Source organism: Phragmites australis, chromosome 1, assembly GCF_958298935.1.
Source record: "Phragmites australis chromosome 1, lpPhrAust1.1, whole genome shotgun sequence".
Lineage (NCBI taxonomy): Eukaryota > Viridiplantae > Streptophyta > Magnoliopsida > Poales > Poaceae > Phragmites > Phragmites australis.
The window spans coordinates 33694828-33713778 of record NC_084921.1 but is presented as its reverse complement, the minus strand read 5'-3'; the positions used below and the strand labels follow the sequence as shown (position 1 = coordinate 33713778).

At 45.6% G+C, this 18951-nt stretch overlaps 1 protein-coding gene across 3 annotated transcripts; it reads left to right on the top strand.

The window, feature by feature from the left end:
• Window positions 1-12208: 12208 nt before the first annotated feature.
• Window positions 12209-16817, top strand: LOC133916035 (jasmonoyl--L-amino acid synthetase GH3.5-like). Of its 3 annotated transcripts, XM_062359531.1 has the most exons (6): window positions 12209-12445; window positions 12863-12922; window positions 14166-14498; window positions 14596-14697; window positions 14861-15678; window positions 15971-16817. In XM_062359531.1, exons 3-6 carry the CDS (start codon window positions 14218-14220, stop codon window positions 16516-16518), a joined length of 1749 nt encoding a protein of 582 aa, XP_062215515.1. In that variant the 5' UTR covers window positions 12209-12445; window positions 12863-12922; window positions 14166-14217; the 3' UTR covers window positions 16519-16817. The 3 variants fall into 3 exon arrangements, with proteins under 3 accessions (XP_062215515.1, XP_062215508.1, XP_062215500.1); XM_062359524.1 differs by lacking the exon at window positions 12863-12922; XM_062359516.1 differs by lacking the exon at window positions 12209-12445 and having other exon boundaries at window positions 12469-14498.
• The last annotated feature ends 2134 nt before the right edge of the window (window positions 16818-18951 follow it).

Here is an 18951-nt window from a genome sequence, read left to right as displayed (position 1 = left end):
GGGAGTGCCCGGGGGTGGCCGGGAGCTGGGACCCAGCACCTGGCCCCACGCACTCGTCGCGCTCCACCACCAGCACCATGCTTACAACCTGAGGAGTGGCCGATACGTAGAGTAGTAGGGGCTCGTCTTCGGAGGGAGCCACCAGCACGGGCGGTGAGGTGAGGTACTTCTTCAGATCGCGGAAGGCCTGCTCGGCCTCTGGTGTCCAGTCGAAACGACCGGTCTTTTTCAGGAGTTTGAAGAGGGGGAGCCCCCGCTCTCCAAGTTTGGAGATGAAGTGCACGAGGGCTGCCATGCAGCCGGTGAGACGCTGGACCTCTTTGAGTCGAGCCGGGGGTCGCATCGGCTCGATGGCCCGGATCTTCTCTGGATTGGCCTCGATTCCTCGGTCGGAAACCAAGAAACCGAGGAGCTTGCCCGCCAACACCCCGAAGACACACTTCTCGGGGTTGAGCTTGAGGCGGGTGGTGCGGAGACTGTTGAAAGTATCGACAAGGTCCACGAGCAGGGTGGCGCGGTCTCGGGACTTGACCACGAGATCATCGATGTAGGCCTCGACATTGCGGCCAACCTGCGAATCAAGGGTAATGCGAATGGCGCACTGGAAAGAAGACCCAGCATTGCGCAAACCAAAAGGCATTGAAATATAACAATAAGTCCCCACCGAGGTGGTAAAGGCAGTTTTTTCTTCATCCTCTACGGCCATGCGGATCTGGTGATACCCAGAGTTTGCATCTAAAAAACATAAAAGATCGCATCCCGTGGTTGCATCTACAATTTGATCTATGCGGGGCAAGGGAAAAGGATCTTTAGGGCAAGCCTCATTTAGGTCGGTGTAGTCCACAGACATGCGGAACTTGCCGTTGGCCTTCGGGACGATGACTGGATTTGCCAGCCAGTCGGGGTGGTGGACTTCTCGAATAAATCCGGCGTCGAGGAGCTTGCTGACCTGCTCCCGGATGAATTCTTGGCGCTCGGGCGCCTGCCGTCGGACTTTCTGCTTCACCGGGTGGGCGTCCGGACGCACAGCCAGGTGGTGCTCAATCACCTCCCTAGGGATCCCGGGCATGTCGGACGGTTGCCATGCAAACACGTCGGCGTTAGCCCGGAGGAAGGTGACAAGCGCGCTTTCCTATTTGCTGCCCAGGTCACCGCCGATTCGGACGACCTGGGAAGCGCCTTCACCCACCACGACCTCCTTCGTGGGAACAGAGGCGTCGGCAGTGAGTCGGGGTTTGGATGAAGAGGGTCTCGGGCCCCCTGTGCAGCCTTCGACCTCGGCCTGGGCTGAGACCAAAGCCATGTACGACTGCTCAGCGCAGGAAACGGCGCCGCCGGAGTCGGCCGTCATGGAGATGGGGCCTGCTGGGCCCGGCATCGTAACCGTGAGATACGCATAATGCGCGGCCATCATGAATTTGGCGAGCGCCGGGCGCCCGAGGATGGCGTTGTAGGGGAGGGGGAGCTCCGCGACGTCGAAGAGGACGTTCTCCGTGCGTAAGTTGTCCCGACTCCCGAAGGTCACGGGTAGCTCGGCCTGCCCAAGAGGCAGGGAGTGCCCGGGTGTCACTCCGCAGAATGGAAGCGACGGCTTTAGGCGCCTGGAGGGCACCTGCAACTTCTCGAAGGCCTCCTTTGATAGGAGGTTGAGGCCTGCACCCCCATCGATTAGCACTCTGCTGACCTTGACATTGCAGACGGTGGGGGACACCACCAGGGGTAGTCGCCCCACGGCCGCAGTACTCGCGGGGTGATCGGCCATGCTGAACTTGATCGGGGCGTCCGACTAGCTCAGGGGCCTGGCGGCCTCTTCGCTCGGGGTTGCCGAGCACACCTCGCGCCGCATGGTCTTGATGCCACGCCGCGAGGAAGGCGTGTAAGCGCCTCTGTCGATGAAGGCGACGGTGTGCTCGGGTTCCTGGAAGCCGAGCTCGGCGTTGCCGGGGGCGGTCTCAGCATCGCCTTCCCCGCGGAACTCGTCGCGCTCCCTTTGGCGCTGCTCGACGAGACCTTTGACCGTACGACACTCCGTGAGGTCGTGCCATCTGGTCTGGTGGATGGGGCACCATTTGCTTGGCTCGGGCCCCCGGGAGCGGGGGCCCTCGCTGGAGCAGGAGCCTGGGCAGGAGCCGGGGCTCTTTGCGGGAGCTGGTGCCCTTGCAGGTGCCGGGGCCCTAGCGGGAGCCGAGGCCCGAGGAGGGGCCCTCGCGGGCGTGGGCCGTCTGTCGGCGGCCGTCCGGTGCTCTTGCCGGCGGTCGAGCTCTTGGGCCGGCCTATGGGCGGGGCCTTGGGCCGGTTCGACAGGAGCGGCTTCGCGCTTTCTTCTCTTCTTCTTTTCCCGCCTGTCGGAGCGGGAAGAACTTGGCTGGTCGGCGGTGGGGCTCTGCCGCCTTGGCGCACTTGTCGGCGAGTTCCGCAGTGGTTTCAATTTCGTGCATACCTAGCTTTTCGAGCATCCGCTCGTCGCGGATGCCCTGCCGGAAGGCGATGATGACAGCGTGGGGGGCTATCCGCGGGATGGTGTTGCGGACCTGGCTGAAACGCTGGATGAAGCGTCACAGCGTCTCCCCCTCTTGTTGCTTGACGGCGTGGAGGTCACACTCTAAGCCGGGGCGCGTGAACGTGCCCTGAAAGTTAGCCACAAACTGGTGGCAGAGGTCATCCCAGGAGCTAATAGATCCTGGGGATAAGTTCATGAGCCAAGAACGGGCAGAGCCCCTCAAGTCAACATGGAAATAATTTTCCATCACCTTTTCACTGCCCCCGGCCGCTTGGACGGCCGTAGTGTATATTTGGAGGAACCCGACGGGGTCGATGGACCCGTCGTACTTCTCCGGTAGCTCAGGGCGGAACTTGGAGGGCCATTTGACCCGTCGGAGTTCACTAGAGAAGGCACGGCAGCCGGTGCCGTACCCCATGGCACGGGTGGCATTCCTTGGCGGTGAATGCCGGCGAGCCGGGGATTCCTGGCAATCGCGGGCCGAAAAAGAGGAAGCCTGGTCCTCAGTCTCGGCCTCCTGCCGGGTTTCCTGCTGGCGCTCGAGGGTGACACGCGCATCTTCATGGCCCCTCCGCTCGTTGAGATGCAAGCGGAGGTCCTGGGCTTCGGACGCCAAGGGGGTGGCGCTCCGCCTGGAGGCCCCCCGACCCGTGCGAACGTTGCCCGTTGATGAGCCGGTTCTGGCAGCGCCACGCTAGGTGGTGGCGCGAGAACTCCCGGCCAGCACCTGGCGGCGAGCAGTGCCGACCAGGGCAGCGACGTCTTGGATCCAGCGGCCTTCTGGAGTGTTCGGCGTTGCCTGGACAGGCGGATGCCTGAGGAGAGCGTGCGCCGCAAGTAGCGCACTTCCGGGGCCGGCCTCACCGAAGGCGAGCCTACGCCGCAGAGGCACCCGGTGCTGTCCAGAGGCGGACCTGGCGGCCGGGGTTTCGACCACCTGCTCGGGGTCGGACGGTGCACCGGCGGCAGCGGCGGTGGCCCTGCTGGGCCCAGCGCCCTGGTCCCCTTGGGAGGGGAAAGCCGCGCGTGCAGATAGTGGCTGCTGCTAGGACGCAGCAGCGACTGGGGCCTCTTGGACGACAGGCAGCATTTCCTCACTGGAAGTGGAGCCGGAACGCTGGAGGCGGTGTCCACCGGCCATTTTTTCCTGCGGAAGAAAACAAACGAACAGATTCAGGGATGTTCCCCCCTACCTGGCGCGCCAGCTGTCGGAGGATGAACTCCTGTCGCAGGGATCCCGAGAGACCCCTTTTTAGAGATTCGGCCGAGGGGATGATCCTGAATAAGTTCATCGGAGAAATAAATGGAAGTGGATGTAAACACAACGGCCGGTGGTGGGGGATGATCGACCTAACGCGAAGGGAAGTAAATGCACCGGAGTTTAGACAGGTTCGGGCCGTAGGGGGGCGTAATACCCTACTCCTGTATGGTTGCAATAACTGTCCTGGGGGAGATCCCTCAAGGATATAGCTGGTTACAGGAATATTGTGTCTAACCAAGAGCTGGAGACCCCTTGTTCTTGGGCAGGGACTACGGTTTTTTGTTCTTGGTGCTTCTGTGCTCGAAGCTTATGGTCGCTTCTTCGTTGGTCGCGGCACGGTTGACTGCTTGGGCTTTTTTCTGATTCTAATTTTTATTTTTGATTTTGATTGCCTCTTCTCTTCTGTGTGCCGACTCTTTTATGCACTCACCGGCTGCGACATGCCCCGAACGGGAAGGAGGGGGCACAAGTTCCAAGATGCCACGACTGAGAAAGGCGTCATCATTTCCTTTGGGCGAAGTGACCGAGGAGGTGAAAAACGCGGCGCGCGTCCGGTCACTTGTCACCATAACGCCCTGGCAACGGGTGCCGTTGAGAGGGCCCACCGGGCAGCCATAGAGTCACCCGGTGTGCCCGCCCTGTCTTGTTCCTCTGCCACGGCAGGGCGGCAGGCGGAATGCCTTGATTCTGGCGATGTTATCCCGAGACGCACCGGATAATACGGGACGGGACCCGTGCAATTAATAGCCCCACGCCCCTCTGCCAAAGCATGGCAGGAACTGACGCTGCGGCGGGAGCAGTTGGATATGTCAGGCCACGCGCGCTCATTTAATGCGGCCTTGGACCTCTGACGGGTGGACACCTCATCGGTGGGCCCCTCGGGGGCCCCTCAGGGGTACTGTTCACCTCCCCGAGCACTCTCTCCCGGGAATGCCTATCTTTGTCTTCGGGGTACCGGGTGCTCGGGGGTACTGTTCACCTCCCCGAGCACTCTCTCCCGAGAATGCTTATCCTTGTACGAACCTTCGGGGAACTGAGAACCCGGGGGCTGCCACAGGCAGCCCCGAGCACTCTCTCCCGAGCACTTTCGCATAGATCTTTCGGGGAACCGAGAGCCTGGGGGCTGCCACGTGCAGCCCCGAGCACTCTCTCCCAAACACTTTCGCACTGGCCCTCGGGGAACCGTGCGCTCGGGGACTGCTGCGCGCAGTCCCCGAGCACTCTCTCCCGGAACTTAGCCCTTCTGATCATCGGGGGACTAGGGTGCTCGGGGGTGACCGGGCACCCCCCTGAGCACTTTCTTCCTGGTACTTAGACTATGCGGGTCATTGGGGAACTGGGGTGCTCGGGGACCAGAGACTGTGGCCCCGAGCACCTTCTCCTGGAACTTGGACTTTCCTCACCCCGCAGGAGGGACCTCGTGGGATGGTGACATGTGGCGGACGGCTGGCCTGGCCTCGGGACTCAGGGACCCCTGGTTCCTGATACACCGACAGATACCACCAAAGGGGATTCCTCATCTTCTATGTTCAAGAGTGGGGGATAGACTTATCTAAAAAGTGTTTCTTCTTTGAGCTTGGTATCTCATAGCCCTATATTTGCTTCTCGAAATATCTTTTTTGTTATGCAAAGATCAGTGGCTAATGTTAAATCCTTTAGAACATGTGGATCAGAATCTAGGAGAGATCCATGTGAATTGATCCCTCTACCTAAAGGACACACTGGTGGGTCTTCTGAAACTGACAGGAGAAAATTGATGCTCTACAAGATATCGAGTCATCAGATGATGAAGATGACCTAGTTTCTGATGAGATGGATACCACTGACATGTTGAAACAAGGGCCTCAGAATCATGAAGAGTACCAACACCTTGGGATGGTTAGGTGCTCTCATTGTAATATTCAGAAACAAACTGAGATTGATTTGCCTTATATTCTGGCTGATAAAGTGGATAGCAAGAATACTGGTTCTCATTCTAGGCAGCAAGTTGAAGATGAACATATGGGGAAGGATGATCCAAGGAAATTTAGGAAGGCATTCTAGAAGCTCAACTATAGAAGGCTCTTGCCCCAACAAGAACCATTGAAAGATGTGCCCACCTGGTGGGTCTAATAATAGAAGAAGTTGCTTTCCAACGTGCTAAAAAGAGAAACCTAGAAGGTAATTCTAATATCTCTCTCAATAATCATAGCAATAACTCATTTGTTGCTCTTTCTACTGATGATATAGTTTCTAAGGCTTATGGAATGGGGTTATAATCGAACCTTCTGATTTTGAAATTTTTAATCTGATTAAAAACTTAGAAGATGCTAGATGTGCATTAGCTACTAAAACTCAACCTCATCATATCCCAGTTGAATTTGTTGTGTTAATAGAGCAGCTGTATTTTCCTAAATTATTGGGTTTGAATGAAAGTCGAGGAGTTTATGCAAAAATAAAGGGAGAAGCTTCAAAAAAGAAAAGCAATTCTACAGCATATTAAAAATTGCTTCCTTATGTAATAAGAAGAAAAGAATCCTGAGTCCAGCAACTCTAAAAGAAACTATTCTCATATCATAGAGACATGTGAGGGAAGCAAGAAAGAAACCTAAAAGATATTCATGAAATGGGGTATTTGGAATTGTAGAGGAATCAACAAGAGAGGGATGAACTTTTGCTTGAAAGATCTTATGAGTTCTCATCACTTGAATTTTATTTGTCTCCAAGAAACTATGAAAAAAAGACTTTTCTTTAGTTGATATTAGAAAATGTGATCCTGGTGATAGATTTGTTTGGCAGTGGATCCCTGCTTCAGGAAAGTCTCGGGGGATATTGAGTGGGGTTAATCATGATGTCTTTGATGTTAAACAAGTGGACCTTGGAAATATATTTGATACAAATATTTGATAAAAATCTTAAGAAGGATTGGATGCTCCTTAATGTATATGGTCCTGCTCAGGAGGAACACAAGTTAGAGTTTTTGAGTGAATTCTCCAATTTCTGCTCATATACTCAATTGCCTTTGTTGATTGGTGGGGATTTTAATATTTTGAGATACACTAATCAGAAAATAGGCCTACTTATCTTTCAAAGATTTCATCCTTGTTTAATGAGGTTATTCATGAACTAAAAGAGTTGTATATGAATGAAGGGAAGTATACTTGGACTAATAGTAGAGATGCATCTACTTTGGAGAAGTTGGATAGAGTTTTGATAAACAATGATTGCGAAGCTTTATATCCTTTTGTCACAGTTCAAAAAATTGGTAGAGAATGCCTGATCACATTTTACTTCTCATTTCATCTAACATGGTCAAAAAATTAAGCAAACCCCAATTTCAGTTTGAGCACTCTTGGTTAGGACATGAGCAGTTTAGAGAGGAGATTTTGGGAAACCAATGTGTATGGTAAAAATATCTTAGATGTGGTGATTATCATGTTAAAGAAGGTAAGGAGCCACCTTAAAGGTTAAGGTGGTCATTTGTATGGACATAATAAGAAGAAAAAGAACATTCTAAGAGAAGAGCTGACCCAACTTGAACTTTATAAGAAGAAGGCTCCCTTGATGAGGATAAAGCAGTTAGGAAAACTACTAATCAATGCAGAATTACAAAAATGCACTGGATAAAGAGCTTCATTGATTCAAGAGATCTCATATCAATTGGCTTTTAAAAGGTGACAATAATACAAAATTCTTCCACAATTTTGCTAATGGTAGAAGAAGGGAGAATACTATTTTTTTAACACATGAGGGGGTTAAAATTTGTGGTGACAAAGAGTTACTTAAACATGCCACAACCTATTATAAGGGGCTTTTTGGTCTAGAGGTGGATAATAGCATGTTGTTTGACCATCTAGTGTGGACTAATCATGAAAAGTTGAATGATATTGTTATGAGTTGCTGGATAAACCCTTTTTGGAAGCATAAATTAAACATATTTTGTTTGAAATGGAACCTAATAAAGCAACTTATCCTGATGATTTTCCTGCTAAATTTTTACAATACTGTTGGAACATTGTCAAGGATGATTTTATTACTTTGTTCCAAAAGTTTTATGAGGGGGCAATAGACATAAGTCATTTGAACTACGGTGTAATTACCCTTTTGCACAAGCTGTCTAATGATGCGAGAATCTAGTAGTACATGTCAATTTGTCTTCTTAATAGTTCTTAGAAATGGATCACAAAGGTGTTGACATTGAGAATTGAACCTTTCATGAAGAAACTTATAAACAAGTGCCAAAATGCTCTCATTAAAAATAGAAATATCATGGATGGAGTGATGTTTCTGCATGAATTACTTCATGAGACTAAAATATGTCATCAGACTGTCATTGTGTTGAAGCTAGATTTTAAGAAGGCTTATGATAAAGTAAGTTGGGATTTCTTATTCAAATGTCTGTCAATGAGGGGTTTTAATGATAAATGAAAAAGGTGGATAAAAATTGTGGTCAGTGGTGGTACTTTAAATGTTAAACTAAATAACCAAACATGAGCATACTTCACTAGTCATAAGGGTGTGAGACAAGGAGACCCTTTTATCCCCCCTTCTTGTTCAATTTGGCCACTGATTGTTTAGCTAAAATGATACAACACTTAGCCCAGGCTAAAGGGGATATTATTGGACTGGCTTCCCATTTTTTTAGGGTGGAATTGCTATTCTCCAATATAATGATGATACTATATTGTGTATTCATCATGACATAGGTAAAGCCAATAACCTCAAGTTGTTATTATATATGTATGAGATGGTATTAGGCTTAAAAGATCAATTTTTCAGAAAAGTGAGGTTATTTGTTTGGGTAGGGATGATTCTATTGTTGCTGAATATGCAAACTCGTTCATTGTCAAATATGTCATTTTCCAATTAAATATTTAGTGGTGCCAGTGAGCCCTAGCAGATTACATGTCTTGGACTGGATCTATGTTGAAGAGAAGATCTTTAAAGAACTTGTTATGCGAAAAGGTGGTCTATTGTCAATTATAGGGAGGGTTACCTTGATCAATGCTAGTCTCTCCAATATCCCTATCTACCACATGTCTATGTGCATGATACCCAATACGGTGTTAGAAAGAATTGACATGTCTAGAAGGAAATTCCTCTAGCAAGGTGGAGGGACAAAGAAAAAAAAACCATTTATTTGCTTGGGAAATAATATATAGACCAAAGAAAAAAGGTGGTCTTGCTATCAAAGAGATTAGAAGAATGAATTGTACTCTCATGTGTAAATGGTGGTGGAGACTTGAGAAAAATGTAGGGATGTGGTAGAAAATTGTCAAGAGGAAATATCTTACTAATACTTCTATGACTTTGATTCAACATAAGTTTGATGATTCTCCTTGTTGGGCATACCTATTGAAGGTAATATACCTATATCTTCAAGGTAGGAAATGAATGTGGGAATAGTAGGAATACCAGATTTTAGGAGGACACATGAGTTCAAAATAAACCTTTTGATGTTCTTTATCCTACTCTTTATAATATTTTCTTGAACAAAAATACTATTGTCTATGAAGTTTATATGAACCAATGGCATATAGCTTTTAAAAGATGACTAGCTGGGGAAATCCAAGATCAGTGGGAGTTGATTAAAAGTTGGGTTTTGAACTGTAATATATCAGACTCTGAAGATAGGGGTATGGAATTTCAATTCTAAAGGAAATTTCACTGTTAAATCGATGTATAATTGGTTGTGAGAGACTCTCCTAACCACTCATACAAACATGTATGGAAAGCAAAAATTCCTAAAAAATTAAGATTTATCTCTGGCTCTTAGAAAATGATGCTCTCTAAGGATAACATGATTAGAAGAAGATGGGTTGGGGATATCTCATGCTATTTTGTACCCAACATGAAAGTTGTAGGCATCTGTTCTTGTTCTTCCTCTGCCGCATAGCCAAAGTAGTATGGGGTATGGTGGCTATGTGGATTGAGGCTGCTACTATTCCTATTTTTATAACTCGGTACTATGGTTGGATTGAATCTCATGTGAGAGGTGGTAATTCTTTTTATACTATAGGAATGACCTTGATCTGTTGGGCTATTTGGAAAGTTTTTAATTGAGCTTGCTTTGAAAAGAAATTGATTCGTCACCAAAGTGAAATTATATTTCATGCATGTTCTTCATTGTATTTATGGGAGGAGCTTTTAAAGGAGATGAGCAAGGAAGATCTTATTTGTGGTGCCTATTGCAGTTGGTTTCTCAGGTTCTGGCACAACATCAACCTCCACAGGCACCACCCGGCGGCCAGTTGATGCTGTTTCCTGGAGATGAGCAGCTAGAGGTTAAGCAGAATGATCCTAATGAAGCTGACAACCCCTTGATTGCCCTTTGTTCTCTAGTCGTTTTAGATATAGCCCTTTTGGATGGTTTTATTAGGGCTTTGAAACTGTTGTATGTAATGTTCTGGGTTGATGAACTTTGTTAATCTTTCGCATCTTTAGATGATTCTGGTGCTAGGTAGGGTGTTATGTTTATCTTCAAATCTAAAGTTATTAAACTCTTTGGTTGTACTGGTGAATTCCATTAACTTGTTAATGGAAATGGGATGGGGTACCAATGTGCCCCAAAAACATCACGTTACATGGTTTCTAGCTATGTGTCATCCATATGCAGAGCTACATAGTAGTCCAGATAGGCCCAGGACTACCTGTGATTTTGGCTTTTTAGTAGTTCACATTCCAAAGCCAACAAAGAAAGAAAGGCCCACATCTCCCTCATGCAGCCTAACCCTGGTTTGGTCATACGCCACACGGTCACACCTCATACGCACAACAATTCAGTCTCGATCGGACGACCGTCCCAAATCCTCATCCCCAAATCAGCAAATCCCCATCCAGCCATCCACATTCCAGCCTCCTGGGATGCCGCTAGACGCCAACCTGTGCTCGGCGTTCGGTGCTTGCCGCTCACTGATCTCTCTGAGAAACGCACCCGCGGGTCACGGCGGGGCACCTACCGGCGATCGGACGGGATCCCCACCTAGGGGAGGGGGCATCAAAATTGAAACAGGTTAGCTTCTAAATGGAGCTTTTAGCTAAAGCGGGGGACACAGATCAACTGATGATGCTCTTGTAATTAGTAACATGCATTATGTTCTTCCATTTCATGTGCATGTAGTCCCTATTGTTTTCCTTCCTGTAGCTATCTGTCAGCAGAAATATTTCTCATAGAGAATTATAATACTACAAATATGAACTGAGAAGTTATCCTCTGTTGGTCATTGCGGACTTGCGGTCACTTTGGTTGGACATACATATATAATCAATTAATCACAGCTAACTATTCTCTACTTACTGTACATGGAGTAGGACATTGACCCTGGCCCTGTTGATAAATCGGTCCTCGTGGAACAGGAGCTTCACAAATCAGAAGCTATATTTGTTGGGAAAGTGACCGTTAGAACTTGTCCTCAAAATTTTCCATTATACGTGCATATTTTCCGTTAACGTATTCAGTTCTTAGTTGTTGGGTCTTTCAAAAAAGTTCTCAGTTATTGAACTTCTCCTGATCAAATATGCAAAGGTACAAACCTATTAGATTTATCAAACATGGCACCAGGCTTAACCAATGGAAGTGAGACATGAGTGAATGGTTGCGTTATTGCAGCGATCTGGTTATTGAACTATGCTAAATTAGTGATTACTTTGTACAGTGAGCATAACAGAAATGACTAGGCATGTTTGGATGCATCTGAAAACCACAGTTTCTGAGATAACACGCATGGAATACTCCAGATTGTCGTTACCACAGTTTATTTTTTAAGTTTTACAAGCATGACATGTGGAACATGTCAAACTGTGAATCACTGTTTGATTTAATTTTACTTGTGATTTGGTGATACACTGAACCTTTAATCTATGTAAGACTTTATTTCATATTTAGACTATTTATATTATAGTTTTTATAAATTTCAAATTTATTTACTAAATTTACGATGTTCAAAACTTTTAATATATTTATACTATATTTTTAGCAAATTCTGCTCCACCACTGGTGCCATCAATCATGGAAGAAAAAATTAGGATGCCGTTATACATCGTGGGTCATACCCTCATAGAGACATTTCTATTTTCTACAATAAGAAAATGATCGTTTTTGGCTTTTTGCTTATAGCTACGTCATTTTCAGACAGCATTAGACCTGACAAAATCCCTGGCTGCACACGCCCGCGCTGAACGCCCGTTTCAAAACTAATATTTTAAAAATAACAAGTGGAATACTAAATTTCAAAAACTAATATTTTTTATCAGACCAAAGTATATGGTTAACTCACAACATGGTGTTATAAGTCACGTCAATATATATAATATAACTAAAATATGAGTTACTCTACTTTAATGTAATAAAAAAACCATGTGGCAAGGCGCCGAGCGCAGAACTCCAGCATAGCCACATTAATCACACCACTTATCCGGAGCAACGCAGCTGCCGCTGAGCGGCTATAAAAGCGGCGGCAACGCAGTCTCCTGGTCACCACGCAGCAAGCACGCACGCGTCAGCGTCTGCTAAATCCGAAATCTTTCTTGGATTAATCCCCACTAATATGGCGGCTCACTGGCTTACTGCTACTGCTAACTAAGCACACGCTCCTCGTGGCTTTCTTCCCTGCAGTCCCCTCCACTCCCGGACATCGAGGCTTGGTCACCCCTCCGCGCCCCCCCCCCCCCCCAACAGGAATCCGCCTCAGCTCGTTGATCCAGCGGTGAGTGCGTTTGTACTGGTCGTTCCCTGTGAGAAAAAAAAGTTGGGATTGCTGGCTATTTCAGGGATCAATTTTAATCCCTGAAAGATTTGGGGGGAGAAACGTACGGTTCTTGGACTTGGCTTCTTAACTTCCTAACTGTTAGTATTAGCTTGCAGGAGTATCTGCTATTCAGAGACGATTTGTACTTGGTAAACAAGCGTTTGATTTTGGGTGATACTGTACTATCTAGTGGGAATATACCGCATAAAGATGCAAATTTTGTTTCGTCTATTAGCCCTTTGTCCCAACTTTTTGGGCGAAACAGTAGTGATTAGTCAATATGGTGCGGATAATAATTTACGAATACCTGGTAAAGCAGCTTTTTTCCCCTTTTGGATCCGAGCAAGGATTCTGATGTTTCCTCATGTATGGCAGGGTTGTTTATCTGTCTCGCTTCCTTTAGTATTATTGCAGTTTTAGCTCGCTTCTATCAAGGTAAGGTATCAGAACCAAGCTGACCATTAGTATTATTGCAGTTTTAGCTCACTTCTATCAAGGTATCAGAACCAAGCTGACCATTAGTTGGCCTGTTCTCAGCCACTAATTGTTTTATGATTTAATTCTCTTAGTGACTAGTGAGTGAGCTCAAATTTCTGTATTTACTCGCTTGCAAGAACCTCACTTCCAGATAGAAACCATGATTTGCCTCTTTTTTTTGGCCAATAGTAGGTCGACACATTTCCTTAAACAGAAACCATGTTCCCACCCCCCCCCCCCCCCTTACTCTGTACCTTTGTTGGCATTTTACTCGCACCATAGCATGAAGTATTCTGTACCAGGTAGCAGTCTTTGTATTTGAATGATTCCTTGCATGCATTTTCTTGAGTAATCCAGTCAAAGCGTGTGGCTGTGTGTCCATCAGTGGCACTGTTTTATGATTGTGGTTACTTTGCCAGATAGGCAGAAACAAAGAAAAAAAGTTTCACGCTTGGGTGGGTTATCTTGGGATGAGCATGTCATGGTCGCTTCAGTAAATTTGCATCTTGCAGAAGTAGCTCATTATTTTTTATGAATACTTCCTAGACAGTTCCCAAAATGTGTTTCTGTCTTTGCTTTTGTCGCTTGTGTTTGTAAAATTGGTGGCCAGAAGTAAACGATATCGTTATAGATCATGCGAAGGGTTGCACTCAGTGTTAAGGTAGTTAAGATAACCACTAAGACAGACCTAACTGAAACTATTGTAGTATGAGCCTCTCATGTAGTCATCGCTGCTTTAAAATTTGGGATCAATTTCTTGAATAGGAGCACATCATGACATGAAAACTTTCTCACCCTTTAGTAAAGTCAGCATCCATTTTCTCCCTTTAGTTTTGAATGACAGAAGACTCGCCACTTTTGTGTCTTAGCTTCTTTTCTTTGTTGGCTTTGTTAGGTATCCACATATTTGTTTCCCCTCCACTCATTTGATGGAAAAGTTCATGATATGTAGCCTGTTTTGTCAGTTATGAAGTTGCACATACTTCCTCTCCATTCTAGTAGCAAGCCCAACTCTACTGCTAGATCCAGTTGAGCTCTTGGTTAGACATGTAGAACGATGCAAATGAGTAAAAAGAAATTCTAGATATCCTCTATGGACAGTTTTTTTTTAACTTTCTGATATTTGATTTAGATTTGCGTTGGAGCAATGTTTCTCCAAGTGGTTTACGTGGTTGTTTTCTTTATGTTTGGATATTTGCAGTGCTTTGTCTTCCATACAAGCAGGTGATAAGGTTTGGACGCTACAAGTCTCAATGACAATCTGCAGCTGTGAGGAGATCATTGATGAGTTTGAGATGCTAACGCGTGATTCTGGACGCGTGCAGCAGGATACACTGAGAAAGATACTTGAATTGAATGCTGATGCTGAGTATCTGAAGCGCTTCCATCTTGGAAAGAGAACCGACTCCGAGAGCTTCAAATCCTGCATTCCCTTATGTGTGCATAGTGACATTGAGTCCTACATCCAAAGGATAGCCGATGGTGACAACGCACTAGTGCTAACTGGGAAGCCCATCACTTCCCTCTCCGTTAGGTTCTAGTTGAACCCTTCTTTTTTTTTTTACTCTTGTTGCATCTACTTGTGTGAAAGTAGAAGTCTGAACCTCATTGCTTCTGTCTTCTTGCTTCAGTTCTGGTACAACGCAGGGAAAACCCAAGTTTTTACCATTCAATGATGAATTGATTGAGACAACAATTCAAATATTCCGAACCTCACATGCATTTAGGAACCGGTAAGGAACTTCATTTTCTATTTATGATATGCTGCTTCTTTTACACTTTATATGTTCAACAGTGATTTTAGTATATACAGTAATTTTGGGTGTGCAAAATGTTCATAGAACACTTCAATGTTATGATCCAGTTTTTTAAAATAATCTTTCGGTGTACTTGCAGTGAATATCCTATTGGCAGTGGAAAAACCTTGCAGTTTGTTTATGGAAGCAAGCAAGTTTTTACCCAAGGGGGCATTCTTGCTACAACTGCTACAACAAACTTGTACAGGAGTTGGCATTTCAAGGAAGCAATGAAGGATATCTTTTCTCAGTGCTGCAGTCCCAATGAAGTCATCTTTGGTCCGGACTTCCATCAGTCTTTATACTGTCACCTACTATGCGGGTTAATCTACTCGGATGAAGTTCAATTTGTTTTCTCGTCATTTGCGCACAGCCTTGTCCATGCATTTCATACCCTTGAGGAGGTCTGGGAAGATCTATGTGCTGATATAAGAGATGGTGTTCTCTCGAAGCGAGTCACCACGCCATCGATCCGTCAAGCTGTTTCGAAGATCTTGAGGCCCAACCCTGAGCTCGCTAGCTCGATTTACGATAAGTGCCTGAATTTGAGTAATTGGTATGGGGTAATCCCAACGCTGTGGCCAAATGCAAAGTACATCTATGGCATCATGACTGGGTCCATGGAGCCATACCTAAAGAAATTAAGACATTATGCTGGACCCTTGCCGCTGATGAGTGCTGACTACGGTGCATCTGAAGGATGGGTTGGTTCTAACATAAATCCAACCATGCCGCCAGAGGAGGTGACATATGCTGTTCTTCCGCATATTGCTTATTTTGAGTTCATTCCTCTGGAGAAACCAAAAGGGGAGGAAATGGAGAACAGTTCCTCTATTCATTATATAGAGTCAGAGCCTGTTGGCTTAACTGATGTTGAGATTGGGAAAATATACGAAGTTGTAATAACTAACTTTGCAGGTACACTCTTTCTCTAGCAGTGGTCAAATGCTAATGTTCTAGTTCTTGATTGTGCATTGGAAATATAGTATATGACCGTCTTTAAATTTTGACTATGTTTGATCCATCAATTTTTTTTCATTCGATGATTCAAATTCATCAGTAATGTTTCTTATCTTTGTCCATCAGAGTTGTTTCTCTTTTAAGACTTGATATATATTGCCTTGTCATATCCCTCAATAACTTAATTATTTTCCAGTGAGATGATACATGTTTGATGTTCTTGCTTTCCCTTTTGGTTTTTGGACCATAGGTTTATATCGATACAGACTGGGGGACATCGTGAAGATAGCAGGCTTTCACAACTCGACGCCAGAGCTCCAGTTCATTTGTCGCAGAAGTCTAGTCCTGAGCATCAATATTGACAAGAACACAGAGAAAGACCTGCAGCTAGCCGTTGAAGAGGCAGAGAAGCTCTTGGCCGCGGAGAAGCTCGAGGTGGTGGACTTCACAAGCCTTGTTGACAGATCAAGCGACCCTGGGCACTACGTGATCTTCTGGGAGGTGAGCTCTGATGACGCCAGCGATGAAGTCCTGAGCAGCTGCGCGAACAGCATGGACCTCTCCTTTGTGGACGCAGGGTATGTTGGTTCGAGGAAAATCAAGACCATTGGCGCGCTCGAGCTCCGTGTCCTCCGGAAGGGGACCTTTGGGCAGGTCATGGATCACTACCTGAGCCTTGGTGGCGCGGTGAGCCAGTTCAAGACACCGCGGTTCGTGAGCCAATCAAACAGCAAGGTGCTGCAGATTCTGAGCAGGAATGTCACCCAGAGCTACTTCAGCACTGCATATGGGCTCTGATACTTACACCAGTACTGGTAGCTGAAATGTGATAATCGTCTTATTACCTTAGTTCCTTTTACTTTGATCGCTTCATCTTGTCTAGTGAAAGTACTTCATGCATGGTCCATTATGCTCGGGGTAGCCCAACTGACATTGTCAGTTGCCTATGTAAGTATAGCTGTTTGACAGAGTGATAATGTATGTAGCTGTGTTGTAAGGTTATTACTGCATTCCTAGCATTGCATTCAGCAAACATGTCCACAGGGTTGTCACTGAAGAAAATTCAGAAATATTGCCAGTGTTCTCACGCAAGTCAATCCAACAACCTTTTCATGTGAAAATCTTCACGTTTTGTATGCACCTACACACAAAGATCCATAGACAAACCCTGCTCACACTTTCTCCAGATTTGGTTGCTCCATGAACAACTGTATGACAATTATACATCGATCACACTTAAACTGCAACGGCCAACAAAAGAAAAACATCAAGAACATGTTCGGAGAACGGATCAAACTTTGCCATGTGACGAGACAACTGGCTCAACCACACTACTGTGAGCTACATCAACGCAGGCCTGATCGCCCACGAGGCCACCGCCCTGAAGAGTTCCCGCTGATATGAATATTGCACCACAGATGGAACACGAGATATTATTTTTATGTAAAAAATTCTTGTGGGAAAAAACTACAGGCACTAATTGACGATCTTTACTATACGAGGAGTTATGTACAAATATAAGGGAATTACAATAAGCAAACTGTTCCCGTGCGGCTTACAAGATGTTTTTTATATATGGTAGAAAAAAGGGACTCCACGCTAATACGGAACGATTCGGAACAGGGCCAAACATCCATCCCAAGCGAGACCTAATTAGGAATTTGAATCATATTTGAACAAACTCCACCTTAAAATGAATTCAATCTTGTAACAAATAAGCATTAGATGCAACGGACCCTCGAGAAAATAGTTTTGTTAATACACTCAACTACACTGTTTTGTTATGAAGTATGAGGAACATTATTGTCGTAGGATATCCCTAACAATGAATCCAGGGTGTACCAGACGACGGGCGTGTTGATCGGCTTTTCTTATGGTTGGATCGAAAGAACGTCAGAATATGGGAGATTATCCAGGTTCAAGCCTCCCATGAGATAATAGCACTACATCCTGTGTATTTTCTTATGAATTGGATCAACTTGTTACAGACATCCCTGTCTCGGTCTCCCCTCCCACCTTTATATAGCAGGGGAAAAGGAGAATGTACAAACAGACAGGGCTAAGCCATGTAGCCGGCCTATTCGTGACGATAATAGACTTGCTCTTAGCTCATCATGACAAGGGTAGGCATGCCCAACCTGCTCTGGTCATCCTGCAGGTCTTGTCTTGTTCGATGAACATTGTTACGCTCGCCGGTGAGGCCATCCTGTAGCATTTCACTACATCTCCACGTCCACCCTCGACCTTGCTCACCGAATGTGATTTGACTGGTTAGATGGGTACCTGCCCTATGGCCAACAGAGACCAGCCGTAGGGTTTTATCCTTGACCAAGGGGCTGGTCGATGGAGCCATGTCCTGGTCGCAAGGTGATGTTGTGGTCTTGAGGACATCTATCCGCCGGCTGACATTCAGCAACGTAGCGCCCGCCTAGCAGGGTACCCTCTTACCTATTGCATCGACAAGTGTAGTATCTCACAATGCCTTCAGACTTTCAATATGAATTAAATTCATCATAACAGAATTCCATCACACTATCAGTGCAAAGCATCTTTATCTTATTTTTAGTTTGCTTTTCAACCATAACCTTCCACTCTTTAAATATTGAAAATACTTCTAATTTATGCTTCAAGAAATAAGGTCAAACTCTCCTCTAGTAATCATCAATAATAGTTAACATATAACGAGAATCACCTAGTGAATGCTTGCGAGATGGTCCCTATAAATCAGAATGCACATAATAAGAATACCTTCTATTGTATGAATCGAAATGTTGAATCTCACCCTCTTATGCTTGCCAAAGACACAATGCTCACAAAATTTCAGCTTGCCAATGCTATATCTATCAAGAAGTCCTCTTTTGCTCAATTCTGCCAAACCAAATTCACTCATATGCCCAAGACACATATACCAAAGATTAGTAGCATTAGAATTTGATAATATATGTGAACTTACAGTTGCATCACCTATAATTGTAGTGTCTTGTAGATAATATAGATTGGCAGATCTCAAATCACATTTCATTACAATAAAGGAATCTTTTTTCACCTTCAAAACACCATCTCCACAGGACCATTTATACCTTTTATTATCAAGATTACTCAAAGAAATAAAGTTTCTTTTCATACCTAGAGAGTGTCTCACATCTATCAAGGTTCTAACAATGTCATCATGCATCTTTATAATAATATATCCAATTCTAACAATTGAACATGGTCTGTCATCACCCATTC

Bases quoted from the DNA above. Each gene is read 5' to 3' on its own strand.
- LOC133916035 (XM_062359524.1), top strand. From the start codon at position 14,218: ATGACAATCTGCAGCTGTGAGGAGATCATTGATGAGTTTGAGATGCTA. The intron at 14,499-14,595 runs GTTCTAGTTGAA...TTCTTGCTTCAG, and splicing joins ATCACTTCCCTCTCCGTTAG to TTCTGGTACAACGCAGGGAA. The intron at 14,698-14,860 runs GTAAGGAACTTC...GTGTACTTGCAG, and splicing joins TCACATGCATTTAGGAACCG to TGAATATCCTATTGGCAGTG.